We start from the raw sequence: 14,755 nt of genomic DNA, 5'->3' as shown, positions 1-14,755 counted from the left end.
TCTTTAATTTCTAAAACAAATTTTAAGTATAAGAGGCACAGTGCCACCAGCCACCCAGCAAGCGTTTTAAATATTTATAGTTAAGTGATATGATACCTTTAACCATTGAAAATCCCAGTTTTCCTTCAAAAACTACTTTTTCTAAATATATACCCCTTGATTGAGGGTAGTGAGTAGTAGAATAGAATCACTGTAAATTTCCTTCAAAGAAAATGTACCATGTGACTTTCTCAGATTTTTAGGGTCCATTTATTTATACCTTAAGTTTGTACATATAAATCTTGTTATAATGCTACAAAGTTTCCCATATTATGTGGCTGTGATTAAGCTAGTCACTTAATTTGAATCAAATTATGCATATTATATATTTTATATTATATAGAATATTACATATTATTTTAGCTCATAATAAAACACCCCAGACTGGGTGTCCTGAACAACAGATATTTATTTTTTCACTGTTATGGAGGCTGGAAGTCCCAGATCAAGGTCCAGCAGGTTTTGGCTTCTGGTAAGACTCCTTTCTGGCTCGCCAGGGATGGCCTTGCTGTGCCCTCTCACGGTCTTTCCTCAGGGAGTGCATGCGGAAGGAGAGCAGGCAAGCCCTCTGCTATCCCGTCTCATACGAACACTAATTTTATTGGATCAGGACCCCAACCTAAGACCTCATGCAACCTTAATTTCTCCTTACACCAAATACAGCCATACCGGGGAGGGGTGCAGTTAGAGCTTTTGCTATGAATATGGGAGGCACTTTCAGTCCATAACACATTTGAATAAGTCCAAATGCCTCTGTATAACAATTCTGAGTTACGTAGAGGAGCACGACAGTGAAGTCCCAATGAAAACTCCGGTGATATGGATTACATATATTTAGGGTCCTTAGAAAAATTAGTAATTAGATTATAATCTAAAAATTGATTTCTAAAGAAGATAAACCACTACACAATTAGATGTACCTGTTTTATCTCTATATCCACATTACTTAGTTTTCAGACCCATACTAGGTGTAATTATCACCACTAGAATTCAGTCTGTAACTAACAGTATAAAGTATCTGAAGGACAAAATTCCCTTCTACCTCATGATTCCTATGTAATTTCCACCCAGCCACCCAAAGCCTATTGTCTTCATGTTAGTTATTGAACTATAATTCTTCACACATCACTAAAGAATTTTAAAATAACAGCTTTTAATCAGTATTTTTCTCTTTCATACTTATGAACAGCATTTAAAAATTTTATTCGGAATTCTTCTTCCTCAGATCTACAGAACAAACAGCAGAAATAGGAAGAGGTGTTATGTTGTTCTGTAATCAAAGTGCTGGGCACTAAGATGCCCAAATTCTTAAACTCATTCGACAGAACTTTCTTGGGACCTACCATACACCCTGCATTGTCCAGCATTGAGGATTCAGTAACAGACAAACTTTGTCTGCTGTAACTGTCTTGAAATTCTTAAAAAGGTTTAGTGTTTGAACAAGGGGCCTCACAGAGTTATTTTGCAATTGGTTTAAAATTATAACAGGTACTACTAGATGTACTGCTTTTATCTTTAAATTATTTTTACTGGAATATAATTTACATACAGACACCCATTTTAAATGTGCAATACAATAAATTTTGTATATATCTATTTAATCGCCACTCCCATCTAGATATAAAGCATTTCCATCACCCCCAAAAGTTTTCTTGTGAAATTTTGAAATCACTAGCACACCCCTATTGTAGTCACTGATCTACTTTCTTTCTTACTAGTTTTGCCTGCTCTAAAGTTTCACATAAATGGAAACATTTTGCATATGTCCTTTTGAGTCTGGCTTTCTTCACTCAGCATAATATTTTAGATTCATTCATGTTCTTGCATGAATCAGTAGTTTATTGCTTTTACTGCTTAGTACTTTTTCATTGTATAAATATACCACACCTTGTCTGTCTATTTCCCTGCTGGACATTTGAACAGACATACAAAAGAAGACATACAAATGGCCAGTAAGTACAAGTAAACATGCTGAACATCGTTTAGTTAGAAGGAAAATGCAAATTAAAACCACAGTGAATCACTATTGTATATCCACTAAAATGTCTATAATGGTGTTACCCAATCCAGCCTATCAGGCACTTAAAATATGACTGGTCCAACTGAGATGTGCTGTAACTGTAAAATACATGTCAGAATTTGGTGAATTAGCATGAAAAAAAACCTAAGAGAGCTCATTAATAATTTTTCTAATTACATGCTGAAATGATAATATTTGAATAGATCCAGTTAAGTAAAATATATTATTAAAATAAATTTCACCTATTTTCACTTCTTATTACGGGTCATAGAAAATTTGAAATTACATATGTGGTTACATTTCTACTGGACATAATTAGTCCTAGGCTATAATTTAAAGTCTGATAAAAATTCATACAAAGGACTCAGCTAAGCCATGTGTAGACTATAAACCCATGGAAATTGTGAAATAATTAGTGTGTATCATTATCAGCTGCTAATGTTGTGGTAACATTTGTGTAGCAATAGAAAACTAACAGAGGTATCACATGAGAGGTTGAGAATAGGTTGCTGCTTTTGGCAAGTTCGGCATTGGGCAGTGGTCACCAAATCAGTCTTCAGGAATAAACACTAATGTTCTCGAGTCCATATACAACCTCTCTCCCTGCAAAATGGCCATTTTGTTTATGAGCCTATTTATTCAAAAAGCAATGATGTGGCCATAGGAAGAAACTGACTACCAGCTAAATGAAATTGTCATCTTGTCTACCTGATTATTGCCGCAAGTATAAAATGCTACACCACTTTGGAAAAGAGTTGGGAAGTTTCCTATGAAATTAAACGTACCCTTAGCCCCTACTGGTGTAGTTCAGTGAGTTGCGCACCATCCTGCAAATTGAAATGTCACCAGTTCGATTCCCAGTCAGGGCATTAGCCTGGATTTCGGGCCAGGTACTTGGTTAGGAGCACATGAGAGGCAACTGATTGATGTTTCTCTCTCACATCGATGTTTCTTTGCCTCTCTCCCTCTTCCCTTCTCTCTAAAAATAAATAAAATATTTTAAAAAATAAACATACTGTTCATATATGACCCAGTAACTCTGCTATAGTTTTTACACAAAAGAAATGAAAATAGAGTCCACACAAAAATCTATACATAAATATTTTAACAACTTTATTCATCAAAGCTACAAACTAGAGGCATCTTTTTTCCTTTTTAAGTAAAAGGCATATACTTCATAATGGTTATTATTTTCAGAAGTAACTTGTAACACTAAGTAGTGAGGTTCACAAAATTAGTATTTAATCCTTGATTCTCTCAGGGAAATTGGAAGCATTGTACAATAGCATTTGCAATAACAACAGTGTAAAAGTTAGAAATAATCACTGCAGGAGAGGCTGAGGACAGTTTTAAAATAAATTAACATACAAAAATTCAAAATTCAAAACATAGCACGCGATGCCTTATTGAAAACATTTAATGTAGTTAAAGCTTTTTAATGATTGCATTTTCTACTTTAATGACTTTTTAATGGCCTTATAGTTGAAGATACATTTAAACCCAACTTAAAAATTTTAAATCATCGTATCTTCTGGACAATTTCTATCCATTCCCCTTCGGAGTAGAAAGCTGGAGGGAGGAGTAAAGCAGCTCGTGTGCCCAGCTGCCCTAACCTGAAGGGTTTATGAACTGCTTTGAGTTCATCCCCACACACACCGAACAGGACATGCTCGTCCTGGGGTGGATAGCTTTTCATTTGTAACTTTCTGGTCATCCACATAAAATGAGGTAAGTCTAGGTCATGTTGCTTGTTTAATATTTTTTGGAAAGTGATAATTATATTTTTATTGCTTATTCTGTATATGTTTTTTTCTGTAAAACAATCACTAACACCTTTCCCCTGAGCTTAGGCAGCTGCAGGCGTTTAATATATCTGTACTCTCTGTCCTACATCCACTATAATTTGTCTTGTTTTTCCCAGATGCAACAAACAGTTGCTCTTTAAACTGAATGTATAAGAGAGGGGGCGGGGAGAGAGAAACAGAGAGAGAATGTTTTCTACAAATGCATCTGTCACACGGCCATGTAAGATTTACTATGAAGTCCACTGAGAAAGAAGAAGCAAGTTCAGTCAATTGCCTTGACATTGCCCCAGTGCCTTGAGTCCCTGAGGCCTGCACACATTTCTATTGGTTCGGCGCTGACACCCTAAGGGACTGGAGCAACTTACTTCTCCTGATGGTGGGCTAAATAGGATTCCCTCCAAATAGTGAAGGTTGATTAGAAACCTACTCCATTTCATATCACCTCAAGAAAGCAATTGCCACATAGCCATGAGTGAGCACATTTCCTTTCCATCCCTGACTGTCCTGAGCAATCAGGGCAGGTAATGTCTCCCCATGGCGAATTCAATGTGGAGTCCATGATGCTGTTTCTACAGAGCAAGTTAAGTGCTAACAACAACAGCATGAAAACATATGCAACTACGGCAAAATTCTGATTTGTTTCAGAAAAACTATTAATTTCCTTGTTACAAAGCCAAGTAAGAACAACCCTTTAAAACTATTGAACCATGAGAGCCATTTTCCGTAAGGGTTTAAATTCGGGAACAGACCCATGAAGTTTATCGCTTTAATGAGATATTCTCTGCCTGCAGTCAAGATGGGGCTAGATCATTGGTTTCCCAGCATGACATCTATGTGTTCTTGTGTGCACGTGATATCAGCAGGCTCGTAATAACAACACAGACAACATCACATGAACGTTTGAAAGGCTCGCTTTTGTCTCTTAGGTTATGTCTTTCATTTCCATCTGCAGCATACGAAATATCTCATTCTAGAAAATAAGATAGACTTTACTTTTATTGCTGCGGTCAGTAGGGTGAAAATGTCACAATTTTCATACGCATGTTTCAAGCCACAAACAATCAATAGATATGGTTTCCAGAAAACAATAGATAATTGCACCCGATGTCGTACGTGTAAGTCTGCACATGATAATCTGCCTTACTGATACCAAGGAGCAGAAGCTGCGGCTCTCCATGATTCCTGTGTCAGAAAGGTAATAACTACTGCAGACTCTGCATTCTACCCCCACAACCAAAACCAAAACGTGCAAGAACTCTGAAGGCAGAGTCAGCCTATTATTTGCAAAACATCATTATTGTTTCCATAACGAAATTCCGTGATTAAGGAGCCTCATACGACAAGCTGTGTCCTTAGATTTGTACAAATGTGTGCAGCTGTTTATCTGTAAGTGTATGGTCCCCTACTATTGACCATCATCAACAACATCAGACCCGTAGGAGTGGAGAGTCCCCATGTACTCATCGCTGAGATTCAAGAGGATGATTAAGATTTTTGCCATGTTTTCTTTATCTATATATTTTTTTTCCCTTAGATTCCCAGACAGCAGTGCTTTTTAACCTCTATTTTTCTCCTTTCAACAGTTCATTTCTGATTGGATATGTTTAATGTTTTTCTATGACAGATGCACATTTTGTTTGGTTTTTCAATCATGCGACACGGTCAACAGGTTAATATGGTAAGAGAAGACTGGACCTCAGTATGTTCTGTCTTGTGCATCTCAGGCCACATTTGTAGTGAGACTCAAAGAAGATATTTTCTTTGAATGTTTTGGATGGTCATGATGTAAGAAGCAGAAATGACACAGAAAGTCAGTTCATGTTTGAATTTTTGCTCTTAGGCAGAGAAATAGAACTAGTCAGAGCTGCAATCGTAAAGGAGAACACATCTCAACCTCCAGAGCACTGTTAAACCAAGGATCTAGTATCAACAAGAGAGTGGTGTATTCAGCAGTGCCTTTGAAAATCTGCCTTGTTAGTAAAAAATCAAATTAACAAATGGAACAGCTGTTCAGGATTATGACTCTTTCTGGTTATTTCTTAGACTGCATCTTTTTCGCAATTATTGATTTGGGGTTTGAAATTTTACATTTGATTATGTCTAATTTTGGAAGCCAAGAGCAGGCTTACGCAAAAGGTTTTAGTAGGCTGTCTGTGTTCAGTGCTCTTTTGTGAGTTCCTTCTTCCCTCACGCCAGCCCAGGCCTATCTTCCTGGAGGAACAACTTCTGCTGAAGACCTCTTCTTCACACCTTCATCTTTCCCAGATTCCTCTAAATTCTAGTGCTCCTTCTGCCTTCTCTCAAACCCCGGATCTCTTTCCCATGGAGTCTTACATTTCCCTTTTAATTATATTGCAAGAGAGCAGCTGGTAAATACAGTAATGACCCTGGCCAGCGTGGCTCAGTTGGTTAGAGCATTATCCCGCATACCAAAATGTTGCGGGTTTGATTCCCAGTCAGGGCAAGTACCTAGGTTGCAGGTTCAATCCCTGGTCAGGGCATGTACAGAAGACAGTCAAACGATGTTTCTCTCTTACATCGATGTTTCTCTCTCTCCCTCTCCCTTCCTCTCTCTCAAAAAGCAATGAAATAATGTCCTGGGGTGAGGCTAAGAAAACATATATGGTAAGTAAATCTTCATGAGTGTATCAGTCAGGCTAGGCTAGGCTACGTTGTGGAAACAAACCTCCCTGAAATCTCAGCATCTTAAAAGTTTACTTCTCACTCACATCACTCTCTCAGGTGGCTTTCTTGGCAGTTCTTGGAGAAAACTGCCTCATGGATTTATATATCCACACTGCAACTTCACCATTGAGTTTCACCGAGAGAGAGAGAGAGGGAGAGAGAGAGGGAGAGGGAGAAACAGACATAGACAATAGTCATGATTAAGTGCTTGAAGAGAAGTTGATAAAGGAGCTATGGATCACAGAGGGGAGCAGCTAAATAAGCCCAGAGATGGAAAAAACACTCCATAAAAGTCATATTGAATCTGTCTTTGAAGACATGGGGTTTTACCAAAAGTATTGGCCATACGGTTTCAGAGAGATGAAATAGGAACACACACCGGTAAAGAGTTTTCAAAGGTTAAAGATGATTCAGCATGTCCGGACCCGAGAGAATGCAGGGCGGGCAGTGACAGGAGCTGCATCTGGGAAGGTAGAAGGGCTTTGGGGTTGGCTAAGGCACTTGGGCTTAGTTTATAGAACTGGACGTTTATTAAAGTCAACTAGGAAGAGGAAATAGTGGTGATGGCTGTACAACATTGCGAATGTAATTAATGCCATTGAATTAAGCTATTTAAAATGGCAAATTTCATGTTATATACATTTTTACAATTTTAAAAATGAATAATGTAACAAATACCATTGAATTGTACACTAAATAGATAAATTATATGGTATGTGCATTATATTTCAGTAATACTTTTTTTAAAAGGAAGATTTAAATTTAAAAAAATAATAAAATCACATGAGGAGATTTAAAAAAAACTGTCACTCAAACCCCATCCAACAACCAATTAAATTAGAATCTCAGGGGGTGGGCCAAGCATCTGGTAGCTTGAAAAGTGCTCCAGGTAATTCCCATGCTCTGTCACAATGCAGAATCCCTGTTGTAGACAATAAGGAAATGGTGAAGAATTTTAATCAGGGGAATAACATGATCAGATTTGCATTTCAGAAACCTATATCCCTGGCTTGTCTGCTCAGGTCGTTTGGTAGCCACATGAATGTGTACACAGCAATCCCCTCCTATCCAGGGGAGATCTGTTCCAAGACCCCCAGTGGAAGCCTGAAAGCATGGATAGTACTGATATATATATATATGTGTGTATATATATATATAATTTTATAGGCACAGATCCCTATAATAAAGTTTAATTTATAAATTAGGCACGGTAAGAGATTTATAACAATAATAATACAATAGAATAATTATAACAATATATTGTAATAAAAGTTATGTGAGTGTGATCTCTCTTAAAATATCTAATTGTACTGTACTCATCCTTCCTGTGATGAAGTGAGATAATAAAATGCCTTACTAGTCAAGAACTTTTACTCTTTCACTTAAAGGAAGCACGTTACGACTTTTCTTTGGCATGTCCGAATTGCCAGCATCACTAGCCTTGCGCTTTGGGGCCGCTATTCAGTAAAATGAGGGGGACTTCAATACAAGCACTGCAATACCCAGAGAGTCAGTCTGATAACCAGGACGGCTAACTAAGTGACTAATGGGTCGGAAATGATGGACAGAGGGATGATTCGTACCTGGGAAGGAGTAGAACCGTGTAAGATTTCATCATAATACTTACAACAGCACACAGTTTAAATATTAGGTTTATTTCTGGAGTTTTCCACTTAATATATTTGAACCATGGTTGACTGTGGGTGACTGAAACCATGGGAAGTGCAATTGTGCGTAAGAGAGAGACGAATGTAGAGAATTTATTCATAATTACCCAACCCTGGAAACAACTCAGATGTCCCTCAACCAGCAAACTGAGAAATTCTGACACAGCCATACAACAGAATACCAGTGAGCAATAAAGAGCCCCGCAACCTTGACCCATATTAATTCCCTGTATTTCTGCTACCTTGGGCTCCATTTGCCAAGGCAGAACGTACTGTTTCCTTTTGAGCTCGTCTGCTGCCCAGCTCAGCTTTCCTATGCACCTTAGCAATGTCATTCTCCAATTATCACTCACTCCAGCCAGAAACCTCACTGATTTTCCTTCATGTTTTAAAAGTTATGGTTGACATATAGTAAAATTCACTTTTAATGTGAAGTTCTATGTTTCGACAAACCATAAAATTCTGTAACCACCACCCCAATTAAGAGAGCAAACAGTTCCATCCCACTTCCTAATTCCCTCGTGCCCTTTTATAGTCAACTGTACATGCCTCTCCCCCACCGCCCCAGCCTCTGGGAACCAGTAATGATTTCTGTCCCTCAAGTTTTGCCTTTTTTCTAGAATATCACATAAATGGAATTGTACAGTATGTAACTTATTGAGGGGGGCTTCTTTCTGTGCTATTTCATGTACCAGGACTTGATTCTTTTTCATTGCTGAGTAGTGTTTATTGTATGGATATGCCACAGTGTGTTTACCCATTCGCCAGTTGAGAGACATCTGAGTGCCTTCTAGGTTTTGGTGACTATGAATAAAGTTTCTATATACAGATCTTTGTGAGGACATACCTTTCTTTTCTATTGGGTAAATGACATGGAACAGGACTGCTGGGTCAAATGGTAAGTGTATATTTAACTTTGTAAGATGCTACTAAAATGTTTGCCAAAGTGACTGCAACACTTTACATTCGTACCAGCTATAGTTGCTTCACATCTTCACATCCTCACTAGCACTTGGTGTTTTTTTGTTTTCTTTTGCTTTGTTTTGATTTCTCTTTAGCCAGTCAAATGGGCATCTCATTGTGGTTTTAATTGGCAATTCCCTAATGACTGATGATGTTGAATGCTTTTTAATGTGCCTATTTGCCATCTGTATATAATCTTTGCTAAAGTACACATTCAAATGTTGTATCCATTTTTTCTATGAGGTTATTTGCAAAGTCATTTTTTTAATATCCTGACTGCCTTTGTTGATGACCTAGGCAGTCAGCTGGTCCTGCATTTTCTTTTTCTCTCAGGAAATATCCTTCCAGGTCCTGCTTTCTGAAACTAGTAGCACCCCCTTGTTAGAGTTCTATTCCAGCCACCTATCTTAACCCATTTGAGTCCATTTTCTCACAAAGCTGGTGGTTCCAAACTCTCCTCTTCATTTAAATGAAGCTTTGGGCTATTTCACATTACTGTTTTTCATCCTGTTCCCCTCATTCTCCCCTTTCCTGTTGAAAGTTTTCCTTGTATGTCCAGAAATCTTGGACTTACTCCTCCTTACAGAGTGGGCACTGTGTACACGGGGCAGCTCGTAGGCCAGTGAGCCCTGCCCCAGGAGGCTTCGATTGGAGACTCCTCCAAATACCAGCACCTCTGTTTCTTTTTTGTGAGCCTGTTTGTTTCCAGCAGGAAGAACGAAAGCCACAGCCTCCACCCTGGGCCTGAGTCTCAGCACAGACGGTGTGCCAGGGGTGTGGGAGCCAGGGCTCTCGTGGGGCTAGTGAGTCTCATGGGCCCCCATGGAAACTCACTCAACCTCACAGTCAGTACGGAGCCTCCCTCTGTCCCTCCATCTGGAGACTCTGGTTTCCTTTGGGCAGGGAACAACTCCCTTTCTTTAGCTGGAGGGACACTCGCCTGACTGGGCAGGTTGGGGAAATGCACCTGGATGTCTGTTCCTTATTCACTTTCCTTTCCAGCTTCAGTCTTCACTCCAGCTTCCCACCATGCTGGATGGTCCCATTTCTTGAGTTTTTATGGGGTTTGAAACATAGACTAGTCTGATTCTCATCCCGCTTTTCAAGCACCTGTGTTTCATCTTCTCTGCTTACCTAAAACCCTTATCACTCATCCTGCTCTCTTCCCACTGGTCCAAAATTTGACCTCATTTTTCCCTTGTCCCTGTGATTACAGATCCTTTTCTTTCTTTACTGCAATTTTACTGGTTCTTAGAGAAGCAGCAGAGAGAAACATGGGTTCAGTCTACTATTTTTAAAAGAAAAGTCAGCCCTAATTTTTAAATCTGATTTTTCACAGGAATGTTGTAAAATTTCCTAGTCACAAACAGTTAGTATGTAAAGAATAAAAGTCCACTCAAGCCTATTTGTGTCAAAGACAACTTTATGTGTGAGTGCAGGGATTTCTAACAGAATCCGAGGGCCAGAAAGCCTCAGACGGGCTGGAATGAAGGTAGCTAATTATCAGCATTCTTTTCTGTAGTCTTCCACTTATTTTTCTTAGCTAGTCTCAGTAACACCACCCCCTCTCTTTGTGTGTGTGTGTGTGTGTGTGTATGTGAAAATCATCTCTTTCTGAGTATTCATCATCATTGGTTTCAAATTAACCATGGCAAGCTCCTGATCTTCTAGCTCTAGGAACTTTTAACAAATTCTAGTCTCACGTGAGGTAACCTGACACAGTTCCTGTGTCACATGTTTCCCCACACCCAATCAGCTATGGGTGGAGAGTGGTCGGCTACCAACGCAGTGACGGTTAGGACCATTGGAAGCAGACCTTCTCCCAGACCAAGGTCACTAAGACTTATCTGCAATATGAAGACTAAACAAGTAGTGGACATAATAGATATTAAATCACTTCTTTTTCTCAAATAGTTTCAAATTTATGAAATATCTTCTCTAGCATATCTTTTATAATTTCATTAAAACATTTTATTCCCAAAGAAGCTTAAAGCTATTGAAATCTAGCAAGAATAGAAAAACAAAAGCTAGTAATTTTAACCAAGTAGCTCAGGGAAGCTACGCATAGTGATGGAAACTCAAAGCACAAAGAATATTACTTGTCTAAACAGGCCCTGAAGCGAAATCAATTGATATTCAAGGTTCTAGGCCAGAATCCACAACCTGATGACTAATACTCAGAGCAAGTTCTGAAGCTTCTTAATGTGACCAGAACAATGTTAAACTGAGGAATCTACAATCAAACAACTAATGAAAGAAAAATATAAGTATAAATATTTCCATGAAAATATTAATTGTTTTCTTGAAAAGTAGGTCTAAATATTGGGAGAGAAAATAAAATATAAAAGAAGAGGCAAACATCTATATAGAATTTAATTTAATTTTAGAGCTACTGTGGCTTTGGATCCAATCAGCTGAGGGTGGGGAGTGAATACTATTCTTAAGAATCATATTTTCAAGGATACTATATAGTGATATTGCAATGACAAAAATGATACAGTTTGAAATATGAAAGGTGATACAAAACTAGGGAAATAACAGTTGATTTAAAACCCTCTTGCAAAATTGGAACCACAATTAGTTTTTTAAAAGATACAATCTCGTGGAATGCTATTTCCAAAACTTTGAGAACAAAAATGCTAGACACAGGTTCGTCTTTAAATATTCCAAGCACACCCAGGGAAGATACATTTCTCTGGTTTGTAAAGGTTGCATTTTCTGCAGTTCACTGAACAGATATAATGTCTCAGCTCTTTGTGTCCATAGTTTATATTATAAAACATAAAAGAAGCTCTGAGCTTCCCTTGAAAAACAAAACAAACCACCACCACCTACAAAACCCTCTTGTTCTGTACTCATTCAACGCCTGGCGAACATCTTCTCCTCCTGGTTTGGTGTATCATGATTCACAAATCACATACACCCTTTGAGGAGCTGGTCTGGAGGTACAGGCTTGAGGGACACAGAGGAACTGGCCCTACAGGGTCAGAGGAGAGATGTCTTGTAGAGAGTGAGCTGCTCCTCACAGGACACCACAAGGGACAGGACCCTGCTCTTTGGTCATCCGTGGTCCTGTGAGGAGGAGGCCAGGGGGAACACATGTGGCCACCCCTTCTAGACCCAACACGGCCTCAGAAAGATTCTTGAACAGGAGGGCTCAAATCAATGCCCCAGAACCATGTGTGCCTTGCTTCGCAAACACACTTCCTGCAGAGCCCCAATTCCTTGTATCTTGTCAGTTCTTCCAACTCAGGCTTAACCTGCATAAATGGAACATTTTTTTCTGCTGAGATTATCCTTACTCCTCAGGGGAAAGAATGAATTCCCATTGGGTGGGACTTGGGTCACACATCATGCTACCCACTCCAGCTCAGTTTCTGTCTTCCAGCAAGGCTGTGACTGCCTCCCCCCTAAATGCCTAAAGATAACCATGCATTACCACCAAGAGAATTCACATCCCTGTACTAATGGTCCGGGCTGGTCTGTCAGAGCCAGACCTGCAACCCAGATGGTACTCCTCTGCCTGTGGTTCTTATCAATATCAAAGTCCCCTCGTGCTTTAATTTTTATTAATTTGTTTTAAAACAGTCACCACCCATTAGGATCATGTCTGTTATACAAGAGGAGAAATAATGAAGCTATTCTACAAACACAGAATCCACACATACTTATTGAAGCTCAGCTTTGCTAAGGTAGATGTGTTAGAATGAAAAGCAAAATGATACCAAAACCTCTAGGTGATTGTGGGAGATCAACACTTAAGGTTGCTCCTGTCAGAGAAAACAGAGTTTGTCAAAGGCGGCGAGACAGATCTTATTCCGGGTACTGCAGTAGGCGAAAGACACTCCGTGTAAACTGAGTTCAACTCCCTGAAACAGAAACAGGGTGCCTTTTACGTGCTGAATGTGCTCATGGAAAAGTACTACAGGATGTTGTGAGGGGAATTGGGTCAGTGTGATTAGGCCACCTGCATCTGCTAACTGGTGCTCATTGAGCTAGGCTCCGACCCTCCCACAGAGAATGGGGGACAAGGACCCTATCTTTCATGATGGCCGCATTTGAAGGAATGGCCTCCAGGTCATTGACAAAGACATTCCTGGGTTGTAGAAAATACATCTTAAAGAGACAGAGAAAAGATTTACAACTGCAAGTTTTCTAAGTAAGTGCTCTATGAAAAGGGATGCGGATTTTAGCTAGAAGAAACAATAAATTTTTCTGAGCCTTCTCAGGCAGCCATTTTAAGGGGCTGAGATGATCTTTCTAGGAATGCAGCCCTGAGTCGATAGAATTTGCTCCATTATCTTAGTGTGGGTGGTGGACAAGGTCATTTGTGTGGCATTTTGCAGTTCTTACCACTATGATTCCTAACTCTTGACATCCATGCCTTTCTGTAATTCCTCCCTTTGAGTGCAGGTGAGACCTATGACTTGCTTCTAATCAACTGATTTCGACAAAGATGATGGAGTGAACATGAAGACATTTATATTGTTACGTTATATAAGATGGTAGCATACGCCATGTGAAGAGACTCTCTGCTCACTTGGTTTTGATGAAAGGAGACCCAAGTGGCAAGGAACAGACAGCAAGAAAATGGGGGCCCCCCCGTCCTGCAACCACAAGGAAATGAGTTCTGCCAAAAACCTGATTAGAATGAACCTCTTCCCAGTGAAACAGTCAAATGAGACCCATCCCTGGACAGCACCTTGAATGCAGCCTTGCAGAAAATAAAGCAAAGTGCACCCAGACTCCCGACCCACAGAAACTGTGAGATAATAAATGTGTGTTGTTTGAAGCTAAATGTGTGGTGTTTTGTACACAACAACAGATAGCTAATGCAGTCAGTACTTCCAAAAGCATGTTTAGTTGAACACTTTTCTCATATCATGAAAAAAACAAAACCAAAAGTGGTTTCACATCCAAATCAGTTTGGGGAATGTAACATTCTATGTCCTCCGCCATCCCAGAGAGTCACAGTGCATTCTTAGAAATACAAAGAAGAATCTTTGTTAAATCAAAGTTAAATACTCTTTTCTTTCATTATTGAGCTCAGTCCCACTTTGATTTGTTGACTTCTAGTAACAAAAGTAGTTTTCAAATCCCCATGCCACAGAGGAGTGGCTGGGAAAAGCAATAGCCTGCAGGCTGGAGAATACATCCCCTAAGGGAATCAGTTTTCAGGTTCTCACTTCCTTATATTTCTTCCCCAAATTAATACTCCTGGAAAGGAGTCTTCAAGTTTCCATCTCCCATTTCATATTTTAAAAAAGCACTCATCCCATCCATCCTCACTAACCCTCCAGATGACAAACAAAAGGACAACTTGAACCCTGGGGTCCATGTGGAGGAAGTGAACGACCGTAGCCTGGATATCAAATCCTTTCACAGACCAAATTTGCCTTTCTTTACTTGCACATTGCAGAAGAGCTTATGGAATGGGAGAGATGGATGTGACCATCTTTGGAAAATACTGTCTGCCACAAATGGGCAAATAAATTCAGAAATGAGTTTCCTCATAGGTAATTAAAGCAACATGAAATATGTTCAAGGATAGGGCTAGGGCAGCCCCAGGATGAGGT

General features: G+C 39.4%; 1 protein-coding gene across 1 annotated transcript in view; it reads left to right on the top strand.

Annotated features, from left to right (window-relative positions):
• PHF14 (PHD finger protein 14) overlaps positions 1 to 13,964 on the top strand; it is a 179,719-nt gene extending 165,755 nt beyond the window's left edge. The window contains exon 18 of the mRNA XM_024577288.4: positions 13,593 to 13,964. Coding sequence (XP_024433056.1) covers positions 13,593 to 13,616 — 24 coding nt within the window. The 3' untranslated portion in view covers positions 13,617 to 13,964. The remainder of the gene's footprint in view (positions 1 to 13,592) is intronic.
• The last annotated feature ends 791 nt before the right edge of the window (positions 13,965 to 14,755 follow it).

The sequence above is a fragment of the Desmodus rotundus genome, chromosome 6, assembly GCF_022682495.2.
Source record: "Desmodus rotundus isolate HL8 chromosome 6, HLdesRot8A.1, whole genome shotgun sequence".
Classification (NCBI taxonomy): domain Eukaryota; kingdom Metazoa; phylum Chordata; class Mammalia; order Chiroptera; family Phyllostomidae; genus Desmodus; species Desmodus rotundus.
This window is presented reverse-complemented; position numbering and strand designations above follow the sequence as displayed.